This window comes from Artemia sp. Qi Xiang Cuo, chromosome 17 (assembly GCF_049724085.1).
Source record: "Artemia sp. Qi Xiang Cuo chromosome 17, ASM4972408v1, whole genome shotgun sequence".
Classification (NCBI taxonomy): Eukaryota; Metazoa; Arthropoda; class Branchiopoda; order Anostraca; family Artemiidae; genus Artemia; species Artemia sp. Qi Xiang Cuo.
This window is the reverse complement of record NC_142810.1, coordinates 23,538,152-23,562,310: the sequence shown is the minus strand read 5'-3', so window position 1 is coordinate 23,562,310 and position 24,159 is coordinate 23,538,152. Positions and strand designations below refer to the sequence as shown.

Here is a 24,159-nt window from a genome sequence, read left to right as displayed (position 1 = left end):
AAAAAAAAGAAAAAAGAAAAAAAGGGGGTAGTTACAGAAGAACCTCAGAGACTCCAGAATTTCAATCCGATTTTGATACCATTTCCAAGATCCAGTGTAAAAGGTCCAAAATTCAGTAGCAAGATTTATAAATTCTGCAAAAGAAGTCCTGTAGTGATATGTTTAGATATTAAATGTAACAATTAAAAATTACAAATTTGAAGAATTTGCAAAATATAGGTGTTTTAAAATTTGAAATTAAAATCTAATAGTATGTTATTCGTTTTATAGTATATATTACAATGACAGTAAACTAAAAAAAATAGTCGAGGATTTGGTTGAATTTCGCACAAGATTTTGATCTTATTCGTCTCTTTTTTTTGAAAATCCAAGTGAATTTCCTGGAACGGATATGGTAAAGTGCGACATTCGTTAACTTTGGGTTTTCGCAGTTTCGGCAAATTGGTAAGCTATTCACTTGCGAATGTTACTGCTTTTGCATTGATTTGGCCAATTTTATATTTCATCTTTTTTCGCTAAAGTTGAACACTGAGCAATAAAATAAAAAAATATGGCCTTGGTTTTAAATCAGTTCAAGAATATACTTTCAACTCACGGTTTTCTTAGAAACACTCTTAACTTAGTATTGTTAATCCAAGCTAAAGTTTTCTGCTACGTTTTAAAACAAAATAAAGATTATAATCATTATCCTCTCCATTTTTAAATAAGCAAAGTCCAAAACAAATCAAAACTTTCGTGGCTCTTCTAATGGTATCATAGGCCAAGCAGTTCAAATCTTTTCAAACAGTTCGTGGTAACGAACTGTAAGTAAGGAGCGGCTCAATAGTAACCAAAACTACAAAACGGAATTTTGATTTGCTGATTTTTCAAAAGAATCAGATTTTTATGCTGATTTCAAATATATACGTTTCATCAAGTTTAGTCTTACCCAGCAAAAGCTACGGGCCTGAGAAAATTTGCCTTATTTTCGAAAAAGAGGGAAACACTCCCTAAAAATCATAGAACTTTAATGAAAATCCCGCCATCAAATTCAGCGTATCAGAGAACACTACTACAGAACTTTAAAGCTCCTATCTGCAAAAATGTGGAATTTTGTAATTTTTGCCAGAAGAAAGATCACGGATGCGTGTTTATTTATTTTTTTTTCTTTTTCTTTACCAGGGGTGATCGTATCGACCCAGTGGTCCTAGAATATCGCAGAAGGGCTTATTCGAACAGTAATTAAAAGTTCTAGTGCCCTTTTTAAGTGACAAAAAAAAAATGGAGGGCAACTAGGCACCCTTCCATGCTAGTTTTTTCCCCCAAAGTCACCCTATCAAAATTTTGAGATAGCCATTTTGTTCAGCATGGTAAAAAAATGCAATAAATATGTTTTTGAGGATGACTTAATCCCCCACAGTCCCCTGAGGAAGGTCTGCAAGTTATTAACTTTGCCCAATGTTTACATATAGTATTGGTTATTGGGAAGGATATAGAAGTTTTCAGGTGGGATTGTTTCTGGTATTTGGGGTCGGGTGTTACGTGGAAGGATCTTTCTATGGAGGAAATTTTCATGGGGGAAGGGAAACTGCTATGAAGGGGTGCCGGATTTTCCAGCATTATTTAAAAAACGATCAGAAATTAAATAAAAAAAAACAAAAAACTTTTCGACTGAAAGTAAGGAGCAACATCAAAACTTAAAACGAACAGAAATTATTACGTATATGATTGGGTTTGCCTCTTAGTCATTAAATCGCTCTTTACGCTAAAGTTTTTTTTGTACTTTCATCAAAGCTATTTATATTAATTAACGCCCTTTGTGATTAAGGGGTCATTCTTAAAGAATCGGAACAAAATTTGAACTTTAGCGTACTCAGCGAGGTAATGACTAGGGCGCGAACTACCTAATATACGTAACACAAATATACGAATATAGAAGGTCGTTACGTAAGTTAATTCGTAAGTTAAGTCAGAACAAACTTTCGAGAAAGCCATTTAGCCAAAAAAAGTAAACTTAATATGCAAATTTTGTTTTAATTATTCATGTACGGTGTGCCAAAATCAAAGCTGCATTAATTAAAACGATTAGAAATCAAATAAAAAAAAAGTTTTTTTTTTAAACTGAAAATAAGGAGCGACATTAAAACTTAAAACGAACAGAAAATATTCCGTATATGAAAGGGGCTGTCCCCTCCTCAATGCCCCGCTCTTCACGCTGAAGTTTGTATGTCTCACAACTTTATTTTTTAAAACAATAAAAAACTTTAGCGTTAAGAGCGATGCGTTGAGGAGGGGACAGCCCTTTTCATATACGGAATAATTTCTGTTCGTTATAAGTTTTAATGTCGCTCCTCACTTTCAGTTAAAAAACTTGTTTTTTTATTTAATATTAATAAACGACAATATGAGGTCGTTTATGAAGGTAAAAAATTTTACGAAAATCCTCTAAATTCCAAATATTTTGTTGCTTTGTGGCATAGTGAGTCACTTGAAAGATCGAAATTGACAGTCGTTAGTCCCAAGATTAAATTTTGAAAACGAAAATTTTACACGGGGACAGAATTGCCTAGGGACTGAAAGACTATGGCTCATGACATGAGATAAATCTCAAAGTGAATAGTCTAAATAGACGTGTAAAATAAGATATGTAAAGGGAAAAAGGCTATTAAAAAGGGAAAACACGCCACCGACAAATTAGTAAGGTGTCGGGATTCATTTCACATGATATATAATCCACGGGGGATAATTTTTTGTAGGGGTTAATCAACTGGGCACCGATAAGGCAGAAGAAGTTCCGGGAAGTATTCGTATCGTAACTGTGATTTTCAAAGTATTCTATAAGTTTCTTCAGCAAAAAGAATTTCTTTTTCAAACTGTACTTTTTTTTACAAAATACACCATGTGGAACTAGGAAAGAAGGAATCATGTTAAGAAAACAATTCTTATTTTATCATATTCAAAATAATCATAGTTAACACATTTTTCATGCATCTAACCTTTATCTTCAGTTATTTCAGTGTTTTTTTATGTTCTAATATATATCATTTTTTTTGCGGCTAATATATTTTTTTTGGCTAGGACGGCGGAAAACAATGAGGACACAGACAGTTGCCGATCTCTGTCATTTGCATTCGGCAAATGTGTACTTCTTGCAAAATGTTTGAAAATTGATCCCATGATAGATGAACTACTACATGAAGAATCAACATAATGAAGCTGAAAAAGTTTTATGTTTTCAATTCTTCATATTGCACTGAAGAAGGCCAAGTACTTTTTTTGCTGCTCCAATTTTTGCAATATTTCTTAGAGAAAATTTAGCCTAGGCCTAAATCTTTGGCAGGCTATCCTAGTTTATATCTAGGCCTAATAATTAAAAGTTATTTGGTTCCACCTGGTAAAAGTGGCTTTTAAGGAAAAACTGTTAATATATAGTAGTTCAGCTCTCAATGATGAAACATAAAATTCTGGAAACTGCTTTAATGGGACATCCACCACATGTCTAATATGGGAGTAAAGTTCATTTGTGATGCAAATGGATGTTATATTTAGATTGAGGATGTAATTCTAGGTATATATTTGCACATTAGGGAGGTTAGGGTAATATATTCTGTAAATGTATAGGCTCTAAGAAATTCATGAATTTCTTAGAAAAACAAGAACAGTAGTGAGGATAAAGGCTCCCCCCCAGCAAATGTGTTAACTAGGAGTATTCTGCATATTATAGAGTAAGAATTGTTTTCTTAACGTTTCCTTATGTCCAGCTGGAATCCTAGGCTTAAAATACTGGTTGGTTGGTTGAATAATTCAAAGATTTGTAGGCCTATATATATACACTGTCAAATTAGCCATCTGGTAAGTATCCCACTTAAAAGCATTCTAGAACCTTAATTAGCCTAGGTGGTAAATTTTTCATTATTCATATTATTGACTTACAAATAAAGTAAACATACCACCCAATCCCCTTCTTTATGCTCTTTCCAAATATAATAATCTTTTTTATTGGAAATTAATTTCACCCCCATCCTTAAGTATACCAGTTCAGGGTATATATTTGCACATTACAGGGGGTGGGGGTAAATTTTATTTCTGATGTAAATGAGAGGTAAGTTTAAACTTTCCCCCACCCCTCTATTGTGCAAATATATACCCTGAGTTGGTATATATAGGGGTAGGGGCAAATTCATTTCTGACAAAAATGATTATTATATCTAGAAAAAGCATAAAAAAGGCATTGAGTGGTATGTTTACTTTATTCATAAGTCAATAATATGAATAACAAAAAATTTACTGCCTAGGCTGTAGGCTATTATTCTTGAAAGCACATAAATTTACTTTTAAAGCCACCCTGTTCTTCCCCTAATAGACAAAATATATAGCAATAACTGTATATACTCTTTGTTTTTTCACTGATGTGACTCTTCTTCCTCTAATCTAATGTAACAGTAGGCTAAACAAGGAGCAGAAAGAAGAGTTCCACTAGGCTATTGAAAATATAAAGAGCTTATATGATTTGGGCTATATATCTGACCATTAAGGGGAGGAGGAGACAAGGGTAAAACAAAGTGATATTCTGTTAAGAATGTAATAGCTAAGTAAGTATTTTAGAAAGTTTTAAAGTAGTTTCCAAGGTAAACCTAAAGGTCTAGAAAAGGAGTTTTTTAGAAGAAGACATGCTGGAACAAAAATTTTGACATTTTTAGATTGCTAATTTTATGTTCATTTTGTGGTTCTGTTTGCATTTTTGGCCATTCATCTCCAGTCTTATATAGCTGTAGGCTAGGCTATTTGAAACAAAAACTACTACTAGTACTGCTAACAACTTGCTGCAGCACCAAGCCACCTGAGCCCAACACAGCTATGCATACTCCTCCATCTATATCTATTCAATGCCTCCCTTTTTACACCCTCCCAGGAACTTCCCATTTCCTCTTCCCACCCCAACCATGGATGACTTGTTGTTTGTTTAACCTAGATGGTTAGCCTAAAAGGACAATCTGTCATCCTTCATCTGCATAGTGGGACCTAGCCATCTCAACCTTTCTTTCATTTTAGCCCTAGAAAACAGAATTGAACCACCTTTTTTGTACAGCCTACTGTCTGAAATATAGTCAGTCAGCCTGAATTATTTGGTGTTTACTTATGAAAAACTGAACCTCTAAATATTTGCTGGATATATTAAAAAAAACACAATAGCCTACAACTACTAGATTTCATATTAGTGGTTGGTCACTTCTGAAGCATACATTCTAAACAGATAACTATCTAACAAAATATATACTTTATGATATATAGGATGTTTCCATGAATCAGTTTGTTGGATTTTTCTTCCATTTTTATCATTTAAAACAATATTTATTGTTCAATTCTAATATACTTAGTCAAAACAAAACTCCATCCAGTCAAGATTGTAGGAATCTGATTGAACAAAGGACCTATGACATATGACCTTATTCATTTAACTGAGAAATATATTAATAGGGCTATGTCTAGGCTGATCAGGTTCGGAGGGGGGGGGGGGCTGAATTTTCAGTAAAGTAACAATAATGTTTAAAAAGAACTTAAAATAAGTAATCTAATTATCCTAAATTAAAGGTTAGACATTCTGAGAATTTTCCTTATAGAGCACTAGTTGATGATTCATAAATTTTGTTCAGTATTTAGTATTTAGATAGTTGCCATTTATTATTTAGTTAGTATTGTTCAGTTACCAGGTGCAGCTGGATGTTCAATAGCTTTCAGGTTGAGTTTCCACTTCCTCAAGGACCATTCAGCATTCAGCCTTTGTTTGAAAATGCCAGCAGAGTCAGTAGTAACAGCCATAACTTGTGCTTTTTTTTCAACATATTTCCTTTATAAGTGGCCAACAGATAATTATCTACCCATATTTTATGCTGTTTGTGATGTTTATGGTTGTGTTTGTGATACTCCACATTACCCCCTGATTTCCCCAGATATAGGCTAGAGACCTATGCAAAAGTAAAAAAAACACTATTGGTGGAATTCTTACTTTATAGCATACAGTATAGCAAATTTCAGTTAATTGTATTTTCATCTATGTTTTTCAATCTTTTTTGATAGTATAATTCTGTCAATCTCATAAGAGATTAAGCTATGAGATTTGATAAATGAAAAATTTTGGATTTATTAAAGTTAAAAATGTGAAAACTTTTGAAATATATTTTGTTAAAAAAATGTATAAATACACAAGAAAAAGTGTTCAGCATTTTCTTAGTTAAAACCTAATAAGTAAAAGTAAAGAGCAAAACTAAAACTTGAAACAAACTGAAAATTATGCCATATATGGGGAATAGAAGGAGATTCTTGTTGTATATATATTGCTTCAAAAGTCTGAGCATTGTATTTTGATTACTATTAGCACATAACACTAGGCCTATTTTTAGTTTTCCACTACAAACTATTTGATGTGATTCATTCCAAAATTGATAGTCAGGTTGTGAGACTTCCATTCTCATTGACAATCTAACTGCACTATTCTGGTTGTGATTGACAATCCTACAGGCAGATGAAGAGAACTATGAAAAATTTACTTCTGGGATAAAGGAGTGGGGGTGAATAAGATGGGGTATCAAATTTGTTTAAGCAAGCCATTTCTATGGCTGTTATGTGTTAATTCATAAAAAGTACCAAACTGAAGAAGAGAGGGGGGGGGGGATGGCTTTATTAGAAAACAAGGCTATCAAACTGTATTGGAAGAAAACACACGTAGCTTCAAATTTTAATGGAATGAAAAAACAAGTATCTCATCTTCTCTCTAGGCATTTTCTGGAAGTTCTAAATTAATACCCTAATTCATTTCTGATGTACACCCTTTTGACAACCTTCATACCCTTAGCCTTAATAGCACTAGTAGCATAGTAGTAGTAGTACGAGCAGCAGTGATTAATAGTAGTATTGGTCTGCACATGTTGTGTTTTGGTCAGTCTAACATCCCCTCATGATGCACTGGAAGTTTCATCTTGATATGGTAAGCTGTTCCAAAGATATTGCTGATATGTCCTTTTGACAATCTGTATGCAAATATTATTGTTTTGATTTAGTTTAACTTTCCCCTCAGCATTTCCACAAATTTTTACTTCAATATCCTCAGTCTTGGTAGTACTTGCTACAAAAAGAATAGTTGTAGTGGTAGTAGTGGTAGCAGGAGTAGTTGTAATAGTAGCAGTAGTTGTGTGCAGATATTGCCTTTTTGGTCAATTAATCATGCCTCTCACAATTTCCTGCAAGTTCCAAATTAAGATACTCAGTCATTCCTGAGTCACTCCCTTTTCACAACTTGCATGCACATAACATGTTTTGATTTAGTTCAACACTGCCCTCAACATTCTCTGAAAGTTCCTTGAATGCCCATTGTTTTTTTTTTGGACACTAAAGGACACTAAATTGTCTTTTTGGACAATACAAAGTACTATATGTAAACAATGGGCAAATTGCATAACTTAAAGCCCTTGACCTTGGGGACGTGGCTGTAAGTGATTCACTCATTGGTCCAGTCATGTCTGGGGTCCAGTAATGACATCCCAGAGACATTACTGGACCTTTCAACTATGTTGAACAAAATGACATATCTAAAAATTTTGATTGGATGTATTTGAGGAATTGATGAACATGGGAGGGGGCTGATTGCCTTCCAATCACTCTTGACTCTTAAAAAGGGCATTACAACTTTCAATTTGTAGTCAATTGAGCTCCTTCCAAAATTTCTACAACAACTCATTCTATACAAAGGGTCTTGGTGAAAAAAAATAATACATTGTGTCCACATTGCTCTTTACTTAGGCAGTGCTATTGTGCTTGTGCTGCCTATGATTTACTGTTTGTTTTCCTGAAGAAGCTTTGTATTTTAGATTTATTTTTGAATAAAATCCAAGAACAACAGTGACTTACTTTACCCAGGGACTTGCATAAGCCATCTTCCATTATTTGAGAACAGGGCTGAAAAGTAGCACCATATTTGCAATTGTAAACAAAATCAAAACTAGGTATTCCAGTAACTGAAAAGAGGCAGAAATGTTTTCGAGTTAGAGAATGTTTAGAGTAGAAAATAGTTGACCAGGTGCTGTAATTGCAGGTGAAGAGACAGCCCAAGAAGTAAATATGTTTCTTTGTTTAGATAGTGCTATATCTAAGGATGGGATTGTAGTGAAGACACATAAAATGAAATAGTTAAAAAACAATGTGACTGCTTCATTAGGGATACATGGGAGGTCAAAGAACAGAATTAAGGTAGAACCTAGCCATTTTATATATTCAATGTAAACTTTTCCTTCTATAAAATATGCCCCCTCCCCCAAACCAACAAATTTGTTTTATATGTATGCATTCATGTTTCTTCAATATCATATTTTCAACTTTCAGGAATCAAGAAAGATCTTGTATTTCTATCCAGCAGACACAACAATTAATACACAGATTAGAGATGTTGGAAGATGTGAAGCCATTCTTACATTTTGTGAGTAAGTACTTATATTTGAGGAGTAATGAGTATAAATAAAAATATAAACTCACCAGAATAGGCTGATTTTATGAAAAAAAAGCTCTTCTCACCTAAGTTTTGTTTACAGGGCTATATTAGCAAAGGCCAAACTTATCATGGGGAAGAGCCAAAAGCTTAAGCTGGTGATATATATATATATATATATATATATATATATATATATATATATATATATATATATATATATATATATATATATATATATATATACCATATAATATACCATGATTATAAACAGGAGAATTATGGTCAACACCAACAAATTCAAAAGTTTGGCCTTGCGATTTATGTATAGTCATGGCAAATGCAGCTCAAAGTGGAAATTGATATATCTTCTAACTGCATTTGTCTTTCTTCTTCATTTTGGATTCTGATTTCTTCAGACAATTTAGCAATGCCCTTTGCTTTAGCTGCCTGTATTGGTTGTCCAGGTTGTTCATTTTCACCTGTTGTAAATTTGGTATGTTTGGGCTATTCTCTTGGTCCTATCATGTTTGATAGTTCAGGTGGTTCCAAAGAATCATCATTTTTAGTAATTACAATTTTTTTCTTTTTGGGCCTTCCTGTTGACATTATACAACTGGTTGTGTTCATTAGTTATGTTCCACATAGCAAGTCACTTTTATCTAACAAAAATCAAATTAATTTAAGCATTTTCAGGTATTTTTCATGTTTGAACTAAAACATTAAAATCATTGCTCAGGCAGCATAAATATTTTTGCAGTTTACATAATAACTTTAGCGATTCTGAACTGATGAATGCCGCAAGGGATTTTTTTTCTTATGTAGAATAACAACATTTGTAGACGTGTGTTTTTTTTTACTTCAAAATTTTGTCAAGGACTAGGCTATGAAATGAAAATAGTATGATATGGCACTCTGCATCAACTAAGCTTCAAACTTTTGGTTTTCCTATTTTAAGATTTTTGAATTGCCAAAAACCCTTGTCAAAATATATACAAATATTTTTGTAATTACCAGTTTTTTGCTCTTTAAGCAATTTAATATAGACTTCTCCATACATGAAAATCTTCAATTTTTCCACATAAGTGTGACAAGTGTAACAACGTCATTGCAATATAGATATATTTTAAAATGACGTCACTCGCATAATCTTTTTTCCCGAAGTTAAGGCTTTTAAGAATTTTTCTCAAACTCCTTACCTGTTTAGATCGTTTTTTGTTTTAGGCCAGAATATACCAGGATACAATTTTTCCCGAAAAAATATGGAGTTGTTTTTGAGAAAAAATAAATAAATATTATACTTTCTCAAAAAAACAAAAAAGGAAAGACTTGTTTATATTTTTTGGCTGCATTGACCATTTGTGTTACTGTTCCTGCTGTATCAGTCAATAAAGTCTGAAAAAAGAACAATCATTGTCTTTTTTTTTCACTAAAAATTGACTGTCTTTTTTTAATGTTACCCTGTTACTTCAGTTCAAACTGCAATTTGTCAAAATTTGTTTAGTTTTGGCTTTCATAATACACTGTCTAAAAAAATGGAATAGTTTCATTCCTTTTTGTTTGTCGCCCTTCTTTTAATGTGTTTTGGTTTTGTGCAATTTATTATCTAGAATTTCTAAGACTGCACCAGGCTTGGTTATTCTACATGTCCTATTCATTTGATGTTTTTAAGGTTGCTTGTTCTTATCAAAGAGAATTAAAAACTAATATAAAAGCACGTTTAGGTGCTCTAGCATGTTTTTGATAAGAATCCCAAGCTACTCACATGCTGATAGGGCTGTATTATCCACCAGACTTGTAAATTTCATAACAAGTATAATTTTTATAATGTGAAAATTTGGGTTGTAATTAAGTTTTTATGTTTATTTTGGTCCAACCTAGAAGTAAACCTTTTTCCTTCAGATTGTTGTTAGTTGATTAAAATTTAATTTTTATTGAGATGGGGCAATGTAGGCCTAAAAAAAAGTTCACAAATATATCCATTGTGCCCTTTTGGTAAAAGTATATTTGCCCAATGTTAAACAAATGTAAAACAAAGTTTCCGAAAGACGCAGGAGAATTTATTAGATATTTTCCAGAGGAAAGTCTATGGATTGTTTTGGGTACTCCGCCTGAATGATCGTATTTCAAACAGTGAGCTGTACAAGAAATGTAATATTCCGCTTTCTAGGGCTATAATGAGAGAAAAAATGAGATGGCTTGGACGTGTTCTGCAGATGAATGATGACATAGTGCAAAGGATTGTCCTTCTAGGCCAACCATGTAGGGTCATACGAAAAAAAGGTCATCACTGGATTGCATGGAAGGAGGTCGCAAGGAAGGATTTAATGGAAATTAGAACTTCATGGGAGGATCAAACAGGGTGGCTTTAAATAAATTGGGATGGGGGAGGAGCGTGCGTGGCTGTGTTGGCCTCATGCGGCTTGGTGCTGCAGTGAGTTGTTAATAGCATTAGTAGTAGTAGCAGTATAAGGTTGACGTTTATCTCTGATCAGTTGTCCATACTCTTTGGTCCTTAGTGTAATTCACATACTCAAGTTCCACCGCGATTTAGGTTTGTGTTTATTTCATGCACACAAATACCCATGCGTGAGGACTAAAAACACAATGATGTTAGATTGTATTTTGTGCCACTTTTTTAAATTTTGCTTGCAAAATATTTTGGATTATTTGTGAAGTTTTTCAAGTGACTTCTTTAGGCAAAATACATATTTTTAATTTTCTTTGTTCTTTACAAGGACAGTTTAGGCTATTATAGGGGATAAACTATCATTAATAAAAAAAAAAATATTGAAAAAAATGAAAGAAAGGGTTCAAAAAGGCAGTCTATTATTTTTCTTTTTTTTCGAATTGGTGACAATCAGGTATGGGCAAAGTTTCAAAGCTGCCAGTAGCAGAATGCGATAGAGTTCCAAAGGTTGCCAACACTTTAAAAGCACAACTTTTGTTTTGACAGCTTTTCTTTGAGCAAAAAGTATTTTATGTTTAAAAATTGTATTTACAGACAAAATCTGCCAACAAATTTGAAAACTTTCAAGTAGCATTGCTACTTTGCTACCCCAGGTTTTGCACGGCGGATGACGATGGTCTCATATTTGTTTTTCTTCCTCGGTTTTTGTTTTGTGCCTTCTTTAGAGGAGGGGGGGGGGTCGCGATAAGTTGTGTCTAAGCGGAAAAAATGTGGTCACGAAGAAACAATGGAAAGCAAAGCTGACTCACAAGACATGTTAGAAATAAAAAAAAAAAAAATTAAAAAATTACAGATTGATCATGCTCCCACTATTATAATCGATTTTCATGTAAAAACCAGTGTTAATGATTGGTCCCAGTTATTATCTAGATTTTCAAAATTGCTATTCAATTTTTGGCTGATTTTTATGCTAATTCAAATCTATAAAATACACTAAAGGACCAAGGCCAGCAAGAACAAAATACGATTCTACGATTCTTTAAATTAGTTAAGAGGAAAGTTATAGAACCATATACATCTTGGAAAATTAGGAAAACCTGGGACATCAATTTTTAATGAAAAAGATTTCCATATGCGGTTATGTAGTTTAAAGCTTACCAGGCGCCAAGTATGCAAATAAAAAAGTAGATGAAAATTCAATAGAAAATGAGGTGAAAAAAAATAATAAAAATCATCACCAAGCTCTAGAAACTGTAACATTCCTGAAAGCTGTAGCAAGAGACAAACACTGCCGAAAATCTAATCTACGCATCCATATATATATATATATATATATATATATATATATATATATATATATATATATATATATATATATATATATATATATATATATATATATATATATATATATATATATATATATAATATATATATATATATATATATATATATATATATATATATATATATATATATATATATATATATATATATATATATATATATATATATATATATATATATATATATATATATATATATATATATATATATATATATATATATATATATATATATATATATATATATATATATATATATATATATATATATATATGTATTTGAAATTATGCAAGATTAACCACTTCGAATTACTAGTTAATCTACTTACCCACAAAAACATCTTTCTAGAAAGACCAATTATGTTATCCTATTCTGTTATATTTATCCCATAAGTTGACTTTTGACAAATCAATAGAAACTTTATTTTCTTCCGATTCTGAAAATATCACTTTTATTACTTAGTTTTTACAATAATGAATGGTTGTAGCGCCCTATTAATTTTTTTAGTCCTCGATGATTAGATTCAGATAAATTGGATGTTACAACTGTTTGGTTGCGTGTTGTTGTGTAAACAGAAAAAACTCTCCTCTTATTCCTTTTCACGATTCAGTGTGGCAGCAATGAAGAAAATTTACGCAACGGAAGAATCGTAATTATTGTGTAACAAAAAAAAAGAAAAATCATAGAAACTCCCGTCCTCAGTATGTTGTTGTTTGTAGAAACTCCTGTCCTCAGGATGTTGTTGTTTGTAGAAACTCCCGTCCTCAGTATGTTGTTGTTTGTAGAAACTCCCGTCCTCAGGATGTTGTTGTGTGTAGAAAATCCCGTCCTCAGTATGTGGATGAGGAGATTATATTTGATTTGGGTTGGGTCGGTGTTTACCCCTGCATCCTAGCCCCGGTGGCTGACATGTATGAAAATCTGAAAGCGGACCTTACGCTCCCTCCTCTAGCTAATGAGTGTACTAGTCTCTTATATGATTCCGCTGTTTCTCCGCGTGGAAATCCCCTTCTCCCAGTCCCAGTAAAGAAGGGGTTATACAAGGGGCTATTTCGTCACCGACAGCATTTAATAACAGTATTGTAAGGCCACAATCGAAGTCACTTATGGCTTATAATCTGCGTGGTATTGATTTGTCTTTGATTGTTTATGCAGATGATATACTGAACCTGAGCTGGTCTTTTCATGGACTAGACGCTAATTTTATCCAGTTACAACAAGAGTATGCCCGTAGTGGACTCCAGTTTAATGCTGAAAAGACTGAAGAATTGCTTTTTAATTCGAAATCTGATGCTGGTTAGAGCGTCACACTACGCGATTCTATTGTTGAGCTTGCGGATGATATTGTGTATCTGGGTCTCCTATTGGACGGTCAATACTAGAGACGCGGTGGTTACTGCTTTCTCATTTTCAGAAGCGGTCTTCTTTTACGTATGGCCGTATAGTGGCACATAAGCGGAAGTTTGATCCGCGTCTGTTGGCCCAGGTGTACAATGCTATGGTTTTGCCTCATTATCTGTACCTTAGCCCATTTTGGCGCATTTTTACGGCTACAGGTAAACTGAAATTGCGTTAATTGTACTGTAAGTATGCAAAGTTTTTGCTGCATTTACTACCATGGACAAGCAATAGGTATGTTACACATTAGTACAGTGTTAACAACCCTGAACAAGGGGTTCTTTCGCAAATTGACCAATATAATTCGTCTGTCAAGTCCCACCCGTGGGTCAATGTTTTACAGCAGTAGTCGGCATCTGTTTCTGATTGTTGTGTTTTTGTTTTGTTTGTGTCAGATGAATTAGTGTCTTGTGCTTTTTTGTGCTCCATCTCTTTTTCCATTGATGGGTATTAACATGGGCGTACGTAGCTTCTTGTCTAGGGGGAGCAGCCGATTCTGTGATGAAGGGCGGGGGGGGGGGAGCTGAAGTTATATTGTCAGTTCACAAAACCTTACATTGTCAGCAAGTCCTATCATACTTATGAAATCTTTATTAATAAGTAATCACCAAAAATCATCAATAAGCTTCAGCATTAATCTTCTTGGATTAGAGCTAAATATTTCCAAGGGATTATGGATAATTGCTTGTTGTTTTACTTTTATTCTGTCATTTCGGCTGTTTACTTCCAACTTTTTCAACCATCTACCTTTTATCAACTACTTTTTTAAGCTGAAGTTATATTGTCAGTTCACAAAACCTTACATTGTCAGCAAGTCCTATCATACTTATGAAATCTTTATTAATAAGTAATCACCAAAAATCATCAATAAGCTTCAGCATTAATCTTCTTGGATTAGAGCTAAATATTTCCAAAGAATTATGGATATTTGCTTGTTGTTTTACTTTTATTCTGTCATTTCGGGTGTTTATTTCCAACTTTTCCAACCATCTACCTTTTATCAACTGCTTTTTTAGCCATCTACCTTTTTTTAAATGCTTTTTCAACCTTCTGCTTTTTCAACCATCTGCTTTTTCAGCCATATCTAGTGTAAATTTGAAGTTTTAGGGGGGGGGGGCAGCAGCCCCCCTCCGTACGCCCATGAGTATTAAATATATTCATTCCATGTTGTGTGTAGAAACTCCCGTCCTCAGTATGTTGTTGTGTGTAGAAACACTATCAGTGTGTTTGGTATGTATGCTATTTATAACACATACAGTCCAATAAGTTTTTGGTAGCACCTTGCATATGCTTTACAATTTTCAGATGTATTTAACTGTTTTATTATTTTCTTTTCAGAACGTTCCATGACGGAAGTAAATGTGAAGTTGTACATACTCAGAATACACGCCAGTATTTAACAGAGCCAGAGAAGGGTTTTTTTGTCGTTTTGGTAAGCTACTAAAATTCTCATTCTTGTTTTTAATGAAGGAGTGACGCTAACCTCTGGGCCTCCTGTTCTTCAGCATAATTCAAATGTTTCTTCGGAACAACATTATTGAAATTACATTTATTTTCAAAGGACTATCACAAGCTCTAATAGAGCCGAATTTGCTTCAAATGTCAAAATGAAAGAAAACAAAACAGAAACAGCCAAGACAGGAAGACAGGAAGACAGGAAAACAACAAGGAAGACAGGAAAACAGGAAGACAAATGTTAAAACATTAATCAAACAAGAAATCTATCAAACATAAAAATGGTCAATAAAAATTAATACAAATTACTAAAATATAACATTCAATAACTTACACAGGCAATCCTGTGTTGATGAGCTTAAGGTAAACCAATTTTAGTTCTCCACACTCCAAGAAACGAAGAGTTCACTGGTGCTTCATTATTAAGTATATGTTACAACTTTCATTGTCTTAACATTGTTGCAACTTTCATTGTAATAACATTGTTTGAAGTTTATTTTAAGTGACTTTGGCTATAAGATGCGCCAGAGGTTAAAGAGGGTGAGAATAGAACATGCAGGATTTTCAAGAGTTTGAAGCTCTGTCCTTTTGTACCGCCTTGTTTTTAAGTTCCGGGCTTGAGATTTATCCTCATAGTTTCTAGGGAGGATCGGTAGATACGAAGGGATGTAACTATAGGTAACTATAGTTAACTATAACTATAGGTAACTTTAGGTAAAAACGTATAGGTAAAAACTTTAGGTAACTATAGGTATAGATGTAACTATAGGTAAAAAAGGCTTCTAATATGGCATTGACCGATGCGTAATTTAATTATGCTCCACTGCTGTATCAACTATTAGCTACTTGATCATAGGTTGTTTATTACATACGTTTTCGGTTGTTTTCATTTCCTCAGTTTTTGTTTGTTGTTCTTATGTTCTAACTGATTTATGGAAAAAGAAAACAAAAAAAAATTGTAATATTTTTTAGGAATAAACCCGGGCACTGCTAGCTTTATTCCTAAATTTTTAAGTAAGCCTGTATAGGTTGTTAGATACAATCTATATCCAGTTCTTTAGTCACTCGAGGTTGTTTGTTGCTGTTATATTTTTCTTTTTTGTTAGTTACCTGAATTTATACGAATAACAGATCAATCTTGGGATGTAGGTTGTTACTTACAATCTTCTTTTGACTATTTGATTGTTGTTATACTTTTCTTGATCGTTACTTACCTAAGCGCTGGAAAGTTTATTCATAAAAAAATGGTTCATGAAAATAGATTGTTAGACAGTGATTTTTTTTTTTTTAATAACAAGGAAGGTATGATTTGACTTCACGTCTGGGGGCCTTTATCAACGGAGAAAAAAATTATGTTAAGAAACTAAACTAAATAAAACATATAAATAAAAGAAAAAACAAAGCCCGCCCCCAAAAAAAGGAAAACTCACATTTTAATAATATCCAATGTGACAACTGTTCATCACTGCAAATAGTAAGAAAATTAAACCAGATCAGGATAACTAGGCTGTCTTTCTGGCAGATTATTTCACAATAATGGAACAGCAAGGACACGACTCGTTATTGATATATATATATATATATATATATATATATATATAATATATATATATATATATATATATATATATATATATATATATATATATATATATATATATATATATATATATATATATATATATATATATATACATATACATATATACATATATATATATATTTTTTTCTTTGTTGATAAAGAGTTCCAAACGTGAAGTCGAAATATTTGGGCCTTTCTTATTTTCAAAGTTTGTTTTCCACTGTCTTCTTTAAAATATCATACTTGTTTTTCTATATTTTCATTTGTTATATTTGTAATGATCTAAGAAGTTGTTTAGGTTGTTTGTTGCAGCCTAAATTCAATTCTTGCTTGTTACCTGCTACTGTTTGCTCTTGTTATACCCTTCCTGGCTGTAAGTTATCCTAGTGCTGCATGGTTTACTCCCAAATAGAATAATTCGTGAAAATAGATTTTTGGTCGCAACTTTATTTTTTGTTATTGTTATTTGCTGTCATTATTTTCTTTGTTGCATTGCAACTTTACATAGTTTTTTGTTGCATTGCAACTTTATCTTTTGTTATTGTATTTACTGTCATGTGTTAGTTACCTGAGTACTGTAAGGTTTGTTTCTTAATAAACATTTTGAAAACTTTGGGAAATCTTTAAAACTTTGGGATCTTTACAATCTTTAACTTTAAAACTTTGGGAAATCGTGAACTTGTCCTTTTTTTGCCTACTAAATTTGAATTTAGTTTTATGAATCAATATCCGAACCATGCATAGGCGGGTAGGCCCAGAGAGCAGTCTGGGGAAGGGCTAATAGCAAAAACCTGATTTGACTTTAGGATTGAGCTCTGAGGGGACCTGTTTCTTGTCCATAATTACTTTAAGTAAACTGTTGAAACCAAAGGCGCTTTTTGAATTTTTGATTCGTCAAATGCTTTCCGAACCCTTTTTTTGTTTAGAATCAAGGTGGACCCAGAAAAATCACAAGTTAGAATGCTTTTATTTAATAATCCAAAAAAGTTTTCTAACATGAAAATTATTTTTGGGAAAAGGTTTGGCGATGTTGGTAGAAGAAAGGTTGCAGTGCAACGTGCTGCGAACTTGTTTTGCCGCAAAAAAAAAGCCATAGAATTAAACATTGTATTGGATACTTTCAGCACTTTTTTGCTAAATTTAGATTTTACTAGCTGTGTCCACAGCAGCAGTGTCGTTTATTCTCCTCTTTTCTGGGCGGATCTAGAGGAAAACCTTGGGGGATGCCCAATGTGACAAGGGCGCCAATGAGCGAAATCATGGGCGGAATGTGACAAAGGCGCCAATAATTGACCAAATTGGAAAATTTATTCTAAAAAAAAGAGTAAAAAAAAAAAAAAAAAAAAAGAATGAGGGCACCAGAAAAATCTTGTGGGGCCCCCACCTCCTGTATCCACCACTGCCTCTTTTTCCCTTTGTTGTCATACATGCATTTATGCTCTTGGAAGCTAAGGCCCCAAAAAAAGTAGTCCAAATAAGCTTTGCTAAGAACTTAACTCTTTGTTTGTTTGTAATTTGTATTCGTGTTTATTCTATTTATCACTGATGGCAAATCGAATTTTATTTACTTTTCTTCAGTTAGCTTTTCTGGTAAATGGCTGATTTTCGGATTACACTGGGTTCATAACTGCATTTTATTTTTTTCTTTGGGGGAGGATAGGGGCAAAAAGAACCACGAGAAGTAGATTTTGGAAAAAAGTTGGACTTGCGCATCAAATCTGTCTTCCACATCTATTAAAACACTAACGGCTAAATTAGTAGCCTAGAAATCGGTTGAATGATATTAATTTATTTATGTTTAACAGTCGCTGTTTCAGCATAGTGTTGGATTCATTTTAACGCAAGCTTTGGGTTTTTATAACGCATCAACCAGTAGCAAGGAGTTAATGAAAATATAAGGGACAACTTAAAAACAGCCATTTTTTGCGTAAAAATCCAGCTGTGTGAACCTACTTTAGCATCAGTTTATCTACGATACATGAACCATAATCAGTCTCTTCAATCAACAGGAGGTCTGTATTCAGATAAAGAAACATATTTGCAAATTATCTGAATTTACGAATTTGCAAAACATGTTCCTCGAGAAACTCTTTCTCGGCAAAATTTAGAGCATATATCTCGTCCGTTTTACAATTCTGGGAAAATTTCAGAGATAACCTCATTTTCTTGTTAGCTATCCTGTCATTTCTGGTCAAACTTCCCGTGTACTTTGCCCAAATTTGACTAGCCAAGGTTCATGCAGAGGCACTTACTGGTTCGATGATGCTAGCCGCTATCCTTCTGAAATTGGGGGGTTACGGGCTTTAATTATTCCAGGGATTGGACACTTATAGCGAAGTGGCTAGTAAGCATTAAAATATGTCATCCAAAAACATTTTGTGCTCTGGTGCTTGCACACAATGCGGGGATTTCTTTGAAGAAAATGAATGTTTAAATGGTTCCCTAGTGATAAAAAATTTTTGGAAGAGACCTATTTTTTTGGAGATTTAATATGTAATTCTCTACTGAGTGCAAAACCCTATGACAGATTGCCAAAAGATGTCTATTTGTTGCACAATTTTTCAATCCAACAACTGTACTTAATTTGCCTTTTTCAGGCATCTTTTTTCATTTGTTTTTGTTTTATTTTGGTATTAGTTTTCATTTTACTTATGTAATATTTGAATTTAATTTAGGTAATAAAATTTTATTAGATTTTCTAGAAAGTACCGCCAAGATTGAAGTCGAAAGTCATCAAAGAGCTTTTTGCTAGCCTTTAGAAACCAGCAAAGTTTTTTTTAGTGAAAAATTTTAACTCGCACGGGGAGGATGCTCAGGTTGGTATCTGACAAAAAGAACTACCAGTGTCATCTATTTTTACCCTGCCAAATCATAACCAAACAAAAATGTACCTAAGCTAACCAGTTTCCGCTAACGCAGAAAACTGAAAAGAGCGGATATTCAAGTTCGTATCTGATAAAAAAAGAACTACTAGTGTCATCTATTGTTACCCAGTAAAATCATAACCTTAATTATAAACATAGTAAGAAAGTATTTGCTGTTTGTTTTCATTTTTGCTTATCATTGGTCTGAAGGAAAAAAAAATTCCAAAAAGGTCCTGCAGAAGTATGTGGGTAATTTATTTTTTAATTAGCCTATGTTCTATATACTAATCATCAAGAAATAGTTAAAAGACAAAAGGATACACCAATTTTAAGCATATTTCAGGTTGGATGGCAAATATACATAGGCCTCTAGTTAAGGTTCAGATTTTCATGGATATAAATCAAGTGGCCTTTCTAGTTCTCCTTTGTAACGCTGTACTATCTGTTGTCTTAATATTTTTTAGTTTCCGTTGTACTCATGTTGAAGTGCTAAAGATCTATTTTTTGTCAGTTGTCTGTAGGCTACTTTTTGAGAAGTTCATTATGAGATCAGTTTTTATTGGAGATCAAAGTAATATCTAAAAATAACGTTATATAGCTGAATCGAGGGGCTCCCAACCCCTTCACTTTCTTTACATCTCAGAGCGCCCCTTCTTGGGTCTTTCGTAGAATATTTCCGTTACGCCTCGCCTCTTTGTGTCACACACTTCCGCCATTCATGGAACGCTCCTCCTGAGGTAGATGATTTAAATGTGGATAAATTGTTGAGTCAAATAAAGTGACCCCGTTATATCAGTTAGCTTTGATATCAGTTATATTACCCCCGTTATATCAGTTAGTCTTCCACACATACAAAAAAAATTGCAGGTTAGTATATTATAAAAGGTAACGACGTGTAAAGAGTTGGGTTCTAATAGGAACCACTTAGCCCTAGGCACCACTTTTTTTAAATATGGTATCCTCAAAATCTTGGCTAAAATTGTTTTATTTTTGCTATTTTTTGCTAATTTTAGCTTGGATTCGAACTAAAAAAGAAGCTAAAAAAAAAAAAAAATGAAAACGTAAATTTCTTCTACACCAGCACCCCTTCTGAAATATAATGATTTATAATTTTTGCTATAATTCCAATTTCTTCATATAATTGACCTGTTTTTAATTTGCGTTGGATAATACAGAACTACATACCAAGTTAATCTTGACACTTCCTTTTTATTTGTCTTGAAATTGGCGTGTCCATAAAAAGAATTGAAATTTGTCCATGCATTTTTATATTCATGACGAGTAGTTCCTTCTTCTTCTTCTTTTTCTGCTTATTTTCCTTTTCCTGCCAAATCGATCATTTTCTATATATCAAGTGTTTGTAATAGAATTGAGACTGTTTTAGACTACACATTTCCATTTTTCAATTTTCTCAGCAAACTTTCCAGCGAGAATCATTTATCCTTTGGTGATGCAGGCTTTTCTGTAAAACCAGGAAAATGTTTTACAGAAACGTCTTCTTTTTTACAACAATTATTCCACATGTCTTTGATGACCAAAAAATATTGCACAAAATCTTTTCCTTCGCTAAACTATTCTTCTACGAGCGAAATTTCAAAGTTCTTTAGTGTGAGGAGACCTTAGTGTCACAATGATAACTTTAAAACTAGATAGGATCTGTTGTAGTGAAAATTTCTAACAAATATCGGTTCTATGTAAGCCACATATCTGCATTTCACCCTGTCCCTACTGTAAGGGGACTGTTAAATATAAATGGTAAATGGAGTTATATACATGATCTAAGGCAAGTATTCATGGTGGGTCGATTATCGAATTCCATTTGTCTCTATTCCTTCGATTAGTTAACTTCAAGTTAGCAATTCATAATTATCATAAGTGAATTTACGAGTTACTCTTGTCGAAAAGCATGGTTTTAACTTAAGATGTCATTGTAAACCGCACGCACTGAGAATTTTTCGAATTCACAACCTCTAACACACAGTAGTATCATTTAATTTATAATTGACCCTAAGTCGATATTTAGTGAACTACCTAGAGGCAGCCACTACTCCAAACCCCCCGTCCCCACACCCAAAAATTTACCCGTTTCTGCCGGTAATTATCAATAGCTGATGATAAAAAGATGTCAGTAAGATAATTTTGGGGAGCAGAAGGCTGCCGTAAACAGGTACGTTACCTTATAGCGTTTTTCTGACAAATTACTTATTTTATACGTTTTTCCCGGTTCATTTAGCCTTTATTGTTATAATCTCTGGGAAAAGAAGGTCAAAATAGTTTTTGACTCTCTTGTTAAGTTTGTATATGTGTGATTGTCCTCTGTGTGTATGCTTTGGGTAATATGATGAAGCTTAACATTTATTAGCTTGTTTGATTTTTTTTTAGACAATTCTTTTGGATTCAGAGCCAGAAGGTCAAAGGTTTTCAGAGCCAAATGATGATATTTTGGCTTCAATATTGCACCAGGCATATTTTATGTATCGTTTATTTTATAATACGTTTACCGCCTGTACTAAAAAGGAAGGCGTAGAAGCATTGAAGACTCGACTTAATTTCTTTTATTTACGGGTAAGTGGCTTTTGTTTTATTACTGATAGGGATGAGCACAGTTGCCAGGATTTCATCGATTATGCTGGCGATAATACCGAAAAGTATCAATTGAAATTAGCCCGTTACCAAAATTTTAAAGATTGGTACAATTTTTGTGATTTTTTATCCGATTTGAAAGATATTTTATTGGCCATATTAAATTTTTTCAAGCCGAATTGATGGAAACTAGCCTAACTAACTGGCTTCGTCGAATCTTTAGGATCAGGTAAGGAAACCATTTCAGCAACGAGTGGATTTGTATCCGCACAGGACAGCCAGACATCTTCTCCATCGTGGGAAAATAAAGATGATGGTACCTAGGACATATCCTCCGTGTTCCAGATCACAGATTTCCAAAAATGCTCCAATCGCAAGGTACCCGCTATCGAGGAAGGACAAAGAACATTCCCCGTACGACGCACAAACGTAAGAGATTAGCCCTTGAGACGAGTCTCATCCCAGAGTGAGAGGACAGTGGCCCCCATGACGGAAGATTGGAAGCTACTTTCTAACACCCTGTGTACCTCTGAAGGCACTGTAGAAACTTGGTAAGCCTAATTGGGTAGCACTGGGTAGGAGGAGGTATTGCAAAGGGGTTTTTATTAGTGATAGTCAAGATCTAGCAAAGAAAGGTTATAAAACAAAAAGTAACAAGGAGAGATAAAATGAAACAATATATAAACTTTCTTTATTTTCAGGAATTCATATAGTGCAATTAGTGAATCACAGAGATAACCAATGCTAGAAAGTTAACTGAAAAATAGTCGGTCAATTCTATTAAAAGAAAATGATCCAAAACAGAAAAGAATCACTCCCTTTATTGATAATATAATAGACGTGCACTTGACTTAAGGCCCATTCTTAGATGATTCTCAGAATCCACTAAAAAATGACCTAGAACCAATAAAACGTCCATAGAAAATCCGAATCTAGGCGTTTACCCCCCCCCCCAGAAAATACCCCTAGTATATCCTCCGGAATATACCTCCCCGAAAACAACCCCCCCCCCCCCCCCCGCAGAAAATACATCTAGCAGGAAATCCCCCACCCCCCTGCGGCCTGGTTCGTCTTTTATTACTTTCGACTTTTGAAAAAAGTACTAGAACTCTCAATTTCTGGTCGAATGAGCATCCTCCGCAGTTTCTAAGACCTTGAGGTGGAGATGAGGATAAGGAAGGACAGTCCCCCTCCTACACGGAACATTTCTGCTCATTTTGGGGTTTAATGTTGCTCTTTACTTTCATAATAACGACATAGACCAGAAATATTCCCGGAAATCAAGAGGGATTAAATATCAATTTATACCTGCCGATCCCCCCCCCCCTCCGCCTTCCTTAGAACTAATTCTGTGTTTACCTGAAGGCTCAATGAGGGGTGGATATGTTTGTCCGACATCTTAACAATAGGCAACTTTCTTAGCTTACAGCTCTTATCCCGATGGCTGGAATGGGGGTTTTAAAACCTGGGACATGGTTATTTGACCTTTGGATTATTTTGAACAAATTGCTATCTCAAAATTTTTATCGGATGAGTTTGAGGTAAAAACAGTTTTGCGGTTAGCTTGTTGCCCTATAATCACTAATAGGGCACTCTGGGAAAAAATAAAATAAATAAACAAATATTAATACATTGAACCCGTATGGCTCTTTATTATTGGCAATGCTATAGGATGGCCTCTGACGTAAACAGGTGAGTAGAACTTTCAATTTCCCTTCTAATGGATATCTGGAATTATCTATGGAGATCGTGGGGGGATTTTCGCGGGGGGTGTGTGTATTTTCCCGGGGGGGGGGTGGGGGTTAACGCCGGCTCCCAGAAAATCCAAGGGCCTAGCTAGGACGTGATAAGTAAATGCATGCCAGGTTGGGATTAAAAAGTGAGAATATCGAGAGGAAAAACGTACAAGAGAATATTTTATTTAGTAAAAATGTAATTTTACTAAATATCAGTAAAATAGAAATATAAGAGCTAAAAACCAACAAAACATCCATAAAATGAGTTGGCTAAATTGCGATTTATAAGTATGTAGGTCTAACAAAAATTGTATCACTCTATACAA

The 24,159-nt window shown here is 33.7% G+C and overlaps 1 protein-coding gene across 1 annotated transcript in view; it reads left to right on the top strand.

Moving 5' to 3' along the window:
* The first annotated feature begins 3,137 nt into the window (after window positions 1–3,137).
* Ccz1 (vacuolar fusion protein CCZ1) overlaps window positions 3,138–24,159 on the top strand; it is a 52,456-nt gene continuing 31,434 nt past the window's right edge. The window contains exons 1-4 of the mRNA XM_089103121.1: window positions 3,138–3,246; window positions 8,356–8,453; window positions 14,952–15,045; window positions 21,897–22,079. Of these exons, the coding sequence (XP_088959247.1) occupies window positions 3,190–3,246; window positions 8,356–8,453; window positions 14,952–15,045; window positions 21,897–22,079 (432 nt within the window). The 5' untranslated portion in view covers window positions 3,138–3,189. The remainder of the gene's footprint in view (window positions 3,247–8,355; window positions 8,454–14,951; window positions 15,046–21,896; window positions 22,080–24,159) is intronic.